Source organism: Otolemur garnettii, unplaced genomic scaffold, assembly GCF_000181295.1.
Source record: "Otolemur garnettii isolate 467f Iridium unplaced genomic scaffold, OtoGar3 scaffold00266, whole genome shotgun sequence".
NCBI lineage: Eukaryota > Metazoa > Chordata > Mammalia > Primates > Galagidae > Otolemur > Otolemur garnettii.
Genome location: NW_003852661.1, coordinates 270,228 through 282,289, shown reverse-complemented (window position 1 = coordinate 282,289; position 12,062 = coordinate 270,228). Strand labels below are relative to the sequence as shown.

Below are 12,062 nucleotides of genomic sequence, written 5' to 3'. Positions count from 1 at the left end.
TGGCTCCACAGGTACCCACACCCCCTCCCGTGGCTCCACAGGTACCCACACCCCCTCCCGTGGCCCCACAGTACCCACACCCCCTCCTGCAGGCAAGGGTCCCGGGTGCATCTCCTTGTGTCAGAGGTGTCATCTCTGCTGAATGGATTCCTCTATCAAAGTGTTACAAGACGAGAGCTCACTTCCATCTGCTAGCAGAGATACAATCCATTTTGAATAATTTACATTGTGTGGCTATTCTGGTTCAAGCTAGAGAATGAATTTTAAATAATAAACGTGATTATAATTGCTTTATGGAGGAACACTGCTATGAGCTCAGCCATAAACATCCCCCCACAGCATATTAATAAATAGTGGTAACAGAAAATACTGAAATGGAACACATGTAGTAGTTCTTATTATCAAGTCAGATTCTCCCAGTGTTTGAGCAAAGCATTCATCTTAGGAGGCTACGGTAATTCTTCGTGGAACCCTGTCAAAAGCTGTGCCTAGTAAAACAGAAACAAACCCCCCAAACTGCTGCCTGTGCAGGTAGTTATTAAAAAGAAGAGCTGGTGATCAGTATTTTCTCCTTCTAGTCATGATTTCATTACTGCTCCTACAAAATCTAACAGATCTTTTCTGTAGTGAGTTGGGAATCTTCCATCAGAACAAAGAAAACTACGTCTAGTGCTAGGGAGAAGAAAGGCAAATACTGCCAATTAAAACTAAGCTTATTGATTTACCGATTCAGACTGGGAGGGAAAAGCAGCAGAGGTATAAACCGCGGAGCACAGGTTCAGAGGGTGGAGAAGGTGTGGGATGGAAGGATGGGATTGGGGCTGGTGCTAGAAAAGGCAAATGGGACCAGGCACAGCTGAAATGCCTCCTCCTGAGGCCTGAGCCGGGAACACAGGGTGTGAGACAAAGTAGCTGAGAAGGAGGAGAGGAAACAGTTACCCCAGAAGTCCTTACATAAGAAACAGACGCACTTTTGCATTCTCCTTCCTTCCTGTCTCCCTTCCTAAATCATCCCCTGGTCAGCTCGAGAGCCTTTACGGATCTAGTCCTTAATTTCTTCCCTCTCAAGGGAAGATTATTTAACATTCCCTCAGAATATTCAGTCCTGTTTATTGTTCTGCTTTTGATCCCCAACTGCTTGTGACTTAAAATAAGTCTTCCAGAGAAAGGGATAGTCCAGGTGTTTCCACCTCTGCCCAGGCCTTGCCTGGACCAGATTTATGACCTAAACACAAAATAAATGACATCTATCAAAATACTGTTTGATCTGATGATTTGGATTGAAAAAAAGGAGTATCTAGCATAGCAAGCTGGCCTTTTAATTAAATATTTGTAGGCATGTTGACCCACATGGAAAAATAAGGAAAACTATTAAAATATATTTTGGATAAAAATTTTAAATATATCTTGGGCAAAAAGCACTGTTATCAGTTTCTACTGGCAGCTTATGAAAGAGGAAGCAGGACATAGAGGTCATCGCATAACCGAGGTGTCATTCCTCTCCCCTGGTTTGTACTGCTGTCCATGGGATTATTCTAGAGGAAAGGCTGCATTTCACAGCCCGGGGAGCCCTACCGCTGTGGATTCTGCTGGGTTCGTGTTTTTGTCAGTGTGAGCTTCCTCAGGGGAGTTAAAAACAAAACAAAATAAAACAGATAAAAGCAAAAAGCAAACAGAATGTAAGGGCTTTTCTCTCCTTTTATGTAATATCGTCTTGACACAGAACAGGAACACAGGCATTTTTCTCCTATGCAGGGAGGCCAGTGGTAGAAATTACAGTTGGGCTGTAGGTCACTTTACACGTGTCTGCCTACTGCCACCTGCGATGACGTTTCTGGGTCTCAAGCCACATCATTGCATAGTCCTGATAGGTCAGGGGAAATTTTTTGTAGCTTAAATTAAGCTATAATAGAGTTGGTGTCTTGTTCCTTATCATCAGGACCCTCTTCTCTAGGAAGATTTAGTCTTATAAGATCCAGATTCTCATGTGATCTCCCTGTGCTGTGGCTCTTGGAAGGTGGCTTCATGTCAGGTGTGAGCCCACACACGAGGCCCACGTCTCTGCAGATTGTACATGAAGTGAATACCTGGGAAGCTTTTATCCCGCTTTCATAACATGAGTAAGGCTTCCCAGTAATTAATACCACTCCCATTTGGCTGGGGACCAGTTAACAGAGAGATTGCGCCATCATTTTTTCTGGCCTAGCTATTCAGTATTTGGAAAATGAAAAACGTCCAGGAGAGCAAGTTAAGGTTTTATAAATCTTCTCACTTGTCTAATTAAAATGTTCCACTAAATTTATTTTTAGTTTTGTTTATTTTTTTTTTTTTTTTGGAAGCTGTTAACCTAAATCCTAACAGATCTTAGAACATATTTGACTGGAACAGTTGAATGTTAAACTTTACAATATAGTAAACCCACTTTTGGTCTTTCAGTGCAATCTGGTTGATTTTGTACTGATGACACGTAGACATTTTATATGCACTTTTGTAATGGCTTTTGGTGACCGCTTACACATTTTAATTTTTTTTATAACTTTTGTTTTTCTTAAATAAAATAATATATATTCATTATGGAAGAAATACTTAATCAAAGAAGAAAATAAAAACTGCTGATCATTCCGTCACCTAGCACTGCCACTATTAACATTTTTTGTTGTGTATCCTGCTTTATACATTAGCATTAAATTTTTTGTTTTATTTTTTTAAAGGAAAAGTAGATAATTTCATACATATTCCTTGTAACTCTTTTTTACTTGGTGAATGAATCACAGACAGTGTCGAGTTGTTAGATACCCTAGGACAATCGAGGATATTTCATTGCCTGCAAAGTATTCCCTTGTGTCATCTGAATGTAGCAGCTTGGTTGCTGGTACTTTTCTTTCCCTTTCCTTTGCATTTGTTATGAGATACAGACCTCGTGCCTTTGTACAAACCAGACTGTTAGAATTTTCATTTTTAGCACAAGGCTGTTGAGGATAGGCAACCAAAGCAATCTGAGCAAAGGAACACAGCCAAAGGATTGGTCCATTTTCAGGGACAGATCACACACCATTGTTGAATCTATCAAAAACATTAATCCAATTTATCTGAATGACCATAGATCATCTTATTTTCGAGCTGGCAGGAATTAGTGAACTTGTGAGAATCAAAAAGACATCTCATAGAAATTACACTACTAGGCCATACATGGTCACTCACGCCCATAATTCTAGCATTTTGGAAGGTTAGAGCAAGAGGATTGCTGAAGACCAGAATTCAAGACCAGCCTGAGCAACAAAATGAGGCCTTGTCTCTACAAAAAATAGAAAAATCATCCAGGCCTGGTGGTGGGCACTGAGTAGTTCCAGCTACTCAGGAAGCTGAGGCACGAGGATCACCTGAGCTCAGGAGTTCAAGGCTGCAGTGAGCTGTGATGATGCTACTGCACTCTAGTCTGGGCAGTACAGCAGGGCCTTGTCAAAAGCGAGAGAGACAGAGAGAGAGGTTCCTGAATGATAGGTCCTCTTTCCTTCTAAATCTTGACTCATTTTGAGACTCTGAACAGTGCCATGAAGCAGTAGACACTCACATTTTTTAAATGAAAAGCCATCTAAAGACGTTCACCTGTGCTGGAGAGATGTGAATACACGTAAGCACATTATTGGTGACGGTGTAGTTTATAGTTTGTTGAGGTATTAGAATGAGGTAAGGTGTGCAATAAACCTTTCTTTAGCAAGAGCCAAAAGCTTCTCAGGAGGTAGTTCTGAAAAGTTTAGATTAGAGAAGGTTGTTGCCTCTAAGGAGAATCAATGGCCAGCAAGTCCAGGGAGTGTTATGATTGCTCAGCAGAGGACGCAGGTGGCCACACAGCCCCTCCAGGGGGACAGTGGTGCCCAAGGGCTGGAGATGACCCAGGGCAGGCTGACAGGCTGTTTATGGAGGCAACAAGAGACACGCTCCTCCTCCATGTCCAAGGGAGAGACAACTCCTAAAACACAAGCCATGTTAAAGGACTCTGTGTATCTAGGTACTGATGTATTCCCAGAATGCTTTTAGGCAACGGTGGGAAAATAAAGGATTTCAATGAATGCTTCACTCTCAGTTTGATGGAATATAAAATTGACTAGACCAGGGCATATGGAGTTGCACAAAGTCATAGTAAGTTTCCCGCAGATAACTAACACTGGATTAGAAACGCACACTTGCAAATCCAGAGTCTAATGGTGGATTTTCTCTTGGGCTTCTTTTCCTGCTGGTGGTGGCTGCTCTCTCCTGCCTTCCACAGTTCTATTGGAAGGTGCTGTCTTTTGTTTTTCACAGAATGTTGATCCAGGTATGCCTGTATTTTTACTGTAAGTTTTTGTGGCGCTGCCTGAAATTTGTAATGAGGAAGCTGACTGGAAGGTGTGAACTGCAGCGGATCTGTTACAATACCAAGCCTGGAGCTTCTAGAACCATGAAAATCGGTAAGCGTGAAACAAAGGAGTTAAGTAAAACAGAGCCGGTGGGATTAAGGATGCAATGTCATATTTCAGAATGGTGATTTTAAACCATTTGTAAAGAATAATTTTGGAATAACTATTTTTGTTACTGCTTTAACAGAAACATCATTAAGGGATTCCAAAAGTAAGGTAAGCAAAATTGTTTCTTTATTTTTTAGCAATTTTTCACTTGGACACTTACGTGTATCATAAAAAGTAAACATATTAAGAAACAAAATCTACCATTTGCTATGAAAACTAATGTAAACTTTCATCTGAAAGAATCATCTGCCCATGATAAATTATTATACTTTTTACACGAGAACAGCCACTGTAGGAGAATTTCTAGGCAGATTTGTGAAGTACTTACTGTTTCCTCATCAAGTTAATTCTTTTTTTTTTTTTGAGACAGAGCCTCAAGCTGTCCCCCTGGGTAGAGTGCCGTGGCATTACAGCTCACAGCAACCTCCAACTCCTGGGCTCAAGCGAGTCTCCTGCCTCTGCCTCCCAAGTAGCTGGGACCACAGGCGCCCGCCACAACGCCCGGCTATTTTTTGGTTGCAGCCGTCATTGTTGTTTGCCGGGTCCGGGCTGGGGATTCGAACCCGCCACCTTAGGTGTACGTGGCTGGCGCCTTAGCCGGTTGAGCTATAGGCGCTGAGCCAAGTTAATTCTTTTTAATGTACCTTCCAAAATCATAAATATTCCTTGGAAATAGGAATAGTATTGACTCTGTGGTGTTTCTTCCATATCCAAATTATGTAATGTTATACTCAAGAATTTCTAGTAAAAGCAAAGATACCACCATACTAGCTTTCATAGCACAAAGAAAACCTGTTTTATTTTTCTACATATATATATTTTTTGTTTGTTTGTTTGTTTTGATACAGAGTCTCACTATGTCACCCTCGGTAGAGTGCCGTGGCATCTCAGCTCACAGCAACCTCCAACTCTTGGGCTTAAGACCTCTGCCTCCCAAGTAGCTGGGACTACAGGCACCCACCACAATGCCCGGCTATGTTTTGTTGACTTGTCATTGCTGTTTAGCTGGTCCCAGCTGGGTTCAAACCTGCCACCCTCAGTGCATGTGGCTGGCACTGTAACCACTGTGCTGCCAGCACCAAGCCATGTATATTTTTTAGGAACAGAATCTCACTCTATTACCCAGGCAGGCTGGAGTGCAATAGAAAAATCATAGCTCACTGCAGTTTCAAACACTTGGGCTGAAGCAATCCTCCTGTCTCAGCCTCCCAAGTAGCTAAAACTACAGGTATACACCACCATGTTGGGCTAATATTTTCATTTGGGGGTAGAGATTTTCTCTGGTGGGGCCACGAGAGTCTCACTATGTTGCCCAGGCTGGTCTTGAACTCTTGACTTCCAGCATTCCTCCCACTCCAGCTTCCCAAAGTGCTGGAATTACAAGTATGAGCCACTATTCCTTGTTGAGATTCTTACCAATTTTATCTTATTGTTTAAGTCTGGTATCCTTAAAACAATATCCTCTTTAATCGAAAGTATAATGCCCATTAACAAGGAAACTATGTTGGATGAGGAAAAGAAAATATGACATTTCCATGTACGTAGCTTGAAACAGATGAAAATAGTAAAAACAAAACAAAAACTCCAAAATTTTATGTATTTTCCTAATCAAGGTAATCAGGAAAATTGCACTAACCCAATGAGGAACTCACACAACTGCAATTGTAAAAACATCAAATTTGTAGGAATTCAAGTACAGTAAATCAGTTTTTGCTTTTAGCTTCTATCTTCATATCGAAGCTTAAACAAAGACTTAAAGCCTCTATCGCAGATCGAGCCCCTGGTGTCAATGAAAAGGAAACTGACTGAAGCCTGTCTTCCAGCTGCTGCAGACTTCCGTGAGCGTTCACCTTGATGCCATTGAGAAAACTATAGACGACATCATGGAACTGAAGAAAATTAATCCCGACGTAAATCCACAGTAAGAATATGTTTCTTATGTCAGAAATATAAGACGCAAGTCCCATGGCCACAGATGGCGCGTTTTTCTCTCTCTTCCTCCCTCTCTTTCCCTCCCTCCTTCCCTGAAATAATCATCCACAACGTTTTGACTCTCAGATGAAGAATAGAGAAAAGGTGGCTTTTTTGTGTTTTAAACAGAAGCAACTTTATGCTTCTTTCGTAGGTTGCGCTTGTGCGTCTGGCTTGTGCTTCTGCGATGCAGTGCGTGTTATTACTCTGAGGGTGCCCCTGTTAGTGGAAGATGAGATAGGGAACCCCCTCATCAGCAGTCACCCTGCTCTATGCCTATGTGTTATGTTAACAGTAGATGTTCACACTGTAAATGTGCCTCAGCTGATTCTGCTCCATCTAGAATAGTCTTTCGCTTCCTTCATGAATATTTCTTCGTGACAGGCTGGTAATCTTAGAGACAGTTCCTACCTGCTTGTCAAGAAGACAGACGTGTGGGAGGGAGAGATGGTTTTAACATGAAGGCTTTAGAACTTTATAATTTATTCCTCTCATCTTGGAAGTATTAAAATGCATTTGGCAATGTGCATGACTTTTAAAATTAGCTTTATATTTTCCTTTGGGTACAGAAATCTTTCAGTAAAATTTGGGGCTTAGGCTATTAGGAAGAATAAATTCCAAAGGAAGACATATTTAGAGACAGTTTCAGGTTGGTAACAATCAAGACAGTCGTTCAGATGTTTGTACCTGAGAACTTCAGATGTTACCCCCGAGAAAGGGTTTTAATTACCAAAGAGGGGGGCTGCAGTTGAAGAGAAGTTCAGAGCGCACTTTGCATGGGTTTATCACTTGATAGGGATTTTAAGTACTAGCAGCCCCGGGAATCATAACAAAAACTCCATTTTCATCCAATCTTAGTACCATTCTTCTGCAGCTGCTTCAGCTAATTAGCAGCCTCACCCTTATTCAGCCATTGACAGTTGACTCCCTTAAAGAGTATCTTTTTTAAACCTTCTGACATATATTTTATTCTTCTGGGAAAGTGGTAAGAAGGCAATTCATTATAATTTAGGTTGCACCAAAAATTTTAGACTATAACTGGGCATGATGGATATTTTAGTTCTATAATCACATTTAGAGATTGGATTACATTCGATGGCAAATCATTTTTATGTCTATTCTGTGAAATTCACATAAGTTGCATTCAAAAGCATTTCTTTGTCATATATGCTGTCAAATTTATGTGAAAAAAAGAAAAACCTTTATAGGTACAGGTGGGGCATCCCTAATCTGAAAACCCCAAATCTGAAATTCAAAATACTCCCAAGTCTGACCTCGTGTGATAGATTGCATCTATCATTAAAACTATTGTATAAAATCACCATCAGGCTCTGTGTACGGGTGTAGATGAAACTTAATGAACTTCCTGTGTTGACCTGGGTCCCACCCCCAAGATATCTCATTGCATGTCTGCAAATATTCCAAAGTTCAGAACACTTCTGGTCCCAAGAAGTTTAGATGAGCGACACTCAGCCTGTCCATTTTTTTCTTCTTTACATCTTAGTGTAGATTCTAGGGCCCTTTTTCCAGGTTGACTTTGACAATATCTAATATTTAAAAAGGTAAATATTTTTCTGAGAAAACAGAGAAATAGACGGTTAGGGATGGGGAAACATAACATACCAAACTACTGCACCATTCACCTCACTTTGCTTTAATTACATTCTTTTCAAGTGCCACTTTTGGTGGTACTAAACACTCCTATGAAAAGAAAGTGAACTGACTTTCTTTGTTCTTGCCTCTTCTATTTATTCCATTCTCTTCTTTACCTGAAAATGAATTCTCTTCTCAGCCATGCATTGCTTTTCTGGGTGACCAGCGCCCCTTTGCTCTTTTCAAAATTTGAAATATCTGGTTTAGTTGTTTCGTGATATGGTAACAGGTAATATAAACACTATTTAATTGAACACCCAATTTTATTAAAAAGTAGTATTCTTAGGTTTTCTGATACTAGTGCACAACCCTACACATGCTGCCTTCAACTCTAGATTTAACTCCTATGCGTCTCATTTACCACCCCCAGCCCCAAATGAAGAAAATAGTGTCGCTGTTGTGATCATAACCACCACCACTACCACAGAAATGTTCAGAGTTGGGACGTGAACCAGGAACAGGAATGTATTGGACTGTATCATATGAAATTTGCCAATGTTCAAGCATTTTTGAGCCACAGAACACACACGCCTGTTAAGAATGGAGCCAGAATAAATAAACATGACATGGCACCTTGAGATTTACTCCGTATGACAGTAGCTTGTATGAAAGGAGGATGTTATGATTCGTCACCAGTTTAATAAACTTGTAATCTGATGCAACTTCTTAAGAAGGTTCTGTCCCTGTCCTTCCTTATAGGTTGTAGGAAAGGAAAACAGTTTCTGATGGCAGGAAGTGAAGATCCTCTGTGTGTTGTGATTGCTACATTGTTCTTTTCTTTCTTAGTTTCTTTCTTTCTTTATTTTTGGCTGGGGCTGGATTTGAACCCACCACCTCCGGTATATGGGGCCAGTGCCCTACTCCTTTGAGCCACAGGCACCACCCCTGCTACATTGTTTTTGGTTCCAGTGACAGATTTTAAGGGAACTGTTAATCAGATAGTGCACGTTCACAGCAGACTGAGCATGGCCGTCGAGCATGTTCTGTGAGAGGGAATTGAAGAAATTGGGAACATTTTTAACTTTCCAGATGAGAGTAGAAGGAAGAATCACTTTCTTAAAATAAATGGGCATAATGGGGAAGACAGAAATAAACTTGCTTAGAGGACAGAATTTGAACCGCTTGGTAGTAAGAAAACCAGATGGTTTTTCAGATAAGATAAAGTGTTTAGACAGCTAGGGGAGTGGTTGGGATGTAATGGGACGTCTTGTAAAGTTGTGAGGTTTCTCTTGGTGCTGCCTTATCTGCCCAGGGTACTCCCAGGTAGAGGGACTTTTGTTATTTTGTTTCATTTCTTTCTTTCTTTTTTCTTTTTGTTTGTTTGTTTGCTTGTTTGTTTGAGACAGAGTCTCACTTTGTCAGACTGGGTAAAGTGCCCTGGCGTCACAGCTCACAGCAACCTCAAACTCTTGGGCTTAAGCCATTCTCTTGCCTCAGCCTCCCAAGTAGCGGGGACTACAGGTGCCCACCATGATGCCCAGCTATTTTTAGAGATGGGATTTTGCTCTTGCTCAGGCTGGTCTCAAACCTATGAGCTCAGGCAGTCCACCCATCTTGGCCTCCCAGAGTGCCAGGACTACAGTCGTGAGTCACTGCGCCCAGCCATTTTGTTTTATTTTGGAAATATTCTTCTCCCAAAGTCCCTGAGGACTGTTTCTCTCACCCTGCCATGCACACCTTTCTGCAGTGAATCTGATCTATCCACCTAGGGAAGCTAAACGATCCCAAAGAACCTTTTATCACCAGTATTTTCTGCATCTTCCTTTCAAGTCACCTGCATAAAGAGGAAACTTATTTTTTAAGTTACACTCTTGCAGTTTAGCTTAAGAAAAAGCCAGAATGTGAGATAAATTTTAGCCAGGTTCTACACCTGTCCACGTGGGGCTTCAGAACTGTGCTTTCATTAAATAGATTATATTCGAACAATTTCCTGAATGTTATATTAATATGAGAAGTTATATCATGCATACATTGAGTGAACAAATGTTAAAAGTACACATTTCGTTTTCTCACGGGTATTTCTTCTAATTTTGCACACTGTAGGCTGGGAATCTCTCTCCAGGCTTGCCTTCTGCAAATTGTTGGGTACAGAAACCTTATTGCAGATGTGGAAAAACTGCGCAGAGAGCCCTATGACTCTGATAATCCCCAACATGAAGAGATGCTTTTGAAGGTTAGTCCTTGAACAAACTTCAGTTCCTCTCTTAAGTCAGCTAACAATTCACCAAGCACCTGCCATGTGCTGGGCACTGCTCTGGACACCAGGAGTACAAAAATGAATCACTCACAGGCACCGGAACTGGTTGGTAAGGCTGAGTTCTTTGGCGGAGGTAAATTTTTCATCAGAAAATTCATGTGAGAAGTTATGTTTAAAAGGCATTTTTCTTTTGTAATTTGAGAAAGCATCAGAGGTGCTCTCCGTGGGCGCTCACATTTGGCTCAAGTTTAAATTGTTTAACGTGTATTGAAAGCCAGTAGGAGAAATAGCATTTGTCAAAGAGTGACCTGGGATTTTCATTTATGACTTTCAATACACATCAAAGAAGATGAAGTTGGTTTCTGCTTCAGCAATAGCCCTCTTGGGAAATTACCCAAGATCTTAATGCTGATTATTTATTCATGTAACTTGGGGCGTATTAGAGAGGAGGGAAGGGTTTATATTTGGCACATTGGATTCGTTGGAAAAAATAATGTGAAGGTATAAATACTTCTGGCTGTCAAAGCAAAATCTTTAAAATCTTATAAGATCCAATGGTGTATTATGAAACATCAGTATAGCTTTTCTTCAATACACTGAATTATGAGTTAAAGAAACTAAGATCCTCCCAAAATTAAGACTAATCTTTACAACCACATACTTATCTAAAATGTTGTATAAATTCAATTCTGAGAATAGATTGCTTTTTAGAATTAGAGGCTTCCCTGTGCTTTCCTGGAATTCAAGATGGCAGTAACAAAATTGAAAGAAGAAATTTGTTTAGCTACTTTCATTTTATTTTAGTGAAAAATATCAATGGAAGACATAATTTTAAAACACATCTATTGTGTTTTTGTGTTAAGGAGTGTCTGTTTTTATGTTAAGGAGTGTATGTTTCTGTGCTGAGGAGTGTCTGTTTTTATGTCAAGGAGTGTATGTTTCTGTGCTAAGGACTGTATGTCTTTGTGTGTGTTTAAGTACTAAGCAGATGACTCATTTGTCTCTGCTAATTAGTGCTGGATCTGATGTGAATCATTAAAAATTAAAGAAGCCTCATTCTTGGCAATAGTTTGTTTTCTTCTCTTTGTTCCCTGCTAAATTTTAGCTAACCTACTAGCTAAATTTCTTCTCCTTTTTCTTACTTTTTTTTTGCTGATCATTTTCCGATGGGGTTAGTTGAGTTCAACAAAATGACCAACTAGTGGGAAATTTTGAAGCAAATAAAAGAAAAAGGAGGCCTGGTGTGGCAGCTCACACCTGTAATCCCAGCTACTGGGGAGGCTGATGCAGGAGGATAACTCGAATCCAGGAGTTTGAAAGCAGCCTGGGCAACATAGAGAGACCCCATTTCTATAAAACTTAGCAGGCATGGGAGTGCATGCCTATAGTCTCAGTTCTTGCTGAGACTGGTCTTGAACTCCTGGCCTCAAGTGATCCTTCTGCTTCTGTCTCCCCTAGTGGTAGGAATAGAACAGCGGTTCTCAACCTGTGGATCGTGACCCCTTTGTCACAATGAAAATACATCCTGCATATCAGATATTTACATTACAATTCATAACAGTAGCAAAATTACAGTTATGAAGTAGTGATGAAAATCATTTTATGGTTGGGGGTCACCACAACATGGGGAACTGTATTAAAGGGTCCCAGCATTAGGAGGCATTAGGAAGGTTGAGAACCACTGGAATAGAGGCATGAGCCAACGCATCCTGACAGAAAGGACTCTTTTTTTTTTT

General features: G+C 40.6%; 1 protein-coding gene across 2 annotated transcripts in view; it reads left to right on the top strand.

The window, feature by feature from the left end:
- ELMOD1 (ELMO domain containing 1) overlaps positions 1–12,062 on the top strand; it is a 64,711-nt gene that overhangs the window by 33,196 nt on the left and 19,453 nt on the right. For both annotated transcript variants that reach the window (XM_012813481.1, XM_003802943.2), the window contains 4 exons: positions 4,303–4,448; positions 4,585–4,613; positions 6,329–6,426; positions 10,173–10,302. In XM_012813481.1, the coding sequence (XP_012668935.1) occupies positions 4,303–4,448; positions 4,585–4,613; positions 6,329–6,426; positions 10,173–10,302 (403 nt within the window). The remainder of the gene's footprint in view (positions 1–4,302; positions 4,449–4,584; positions 4,614–6,328; positions 6,427–10,172; positions 10,303–12,062) is intronic.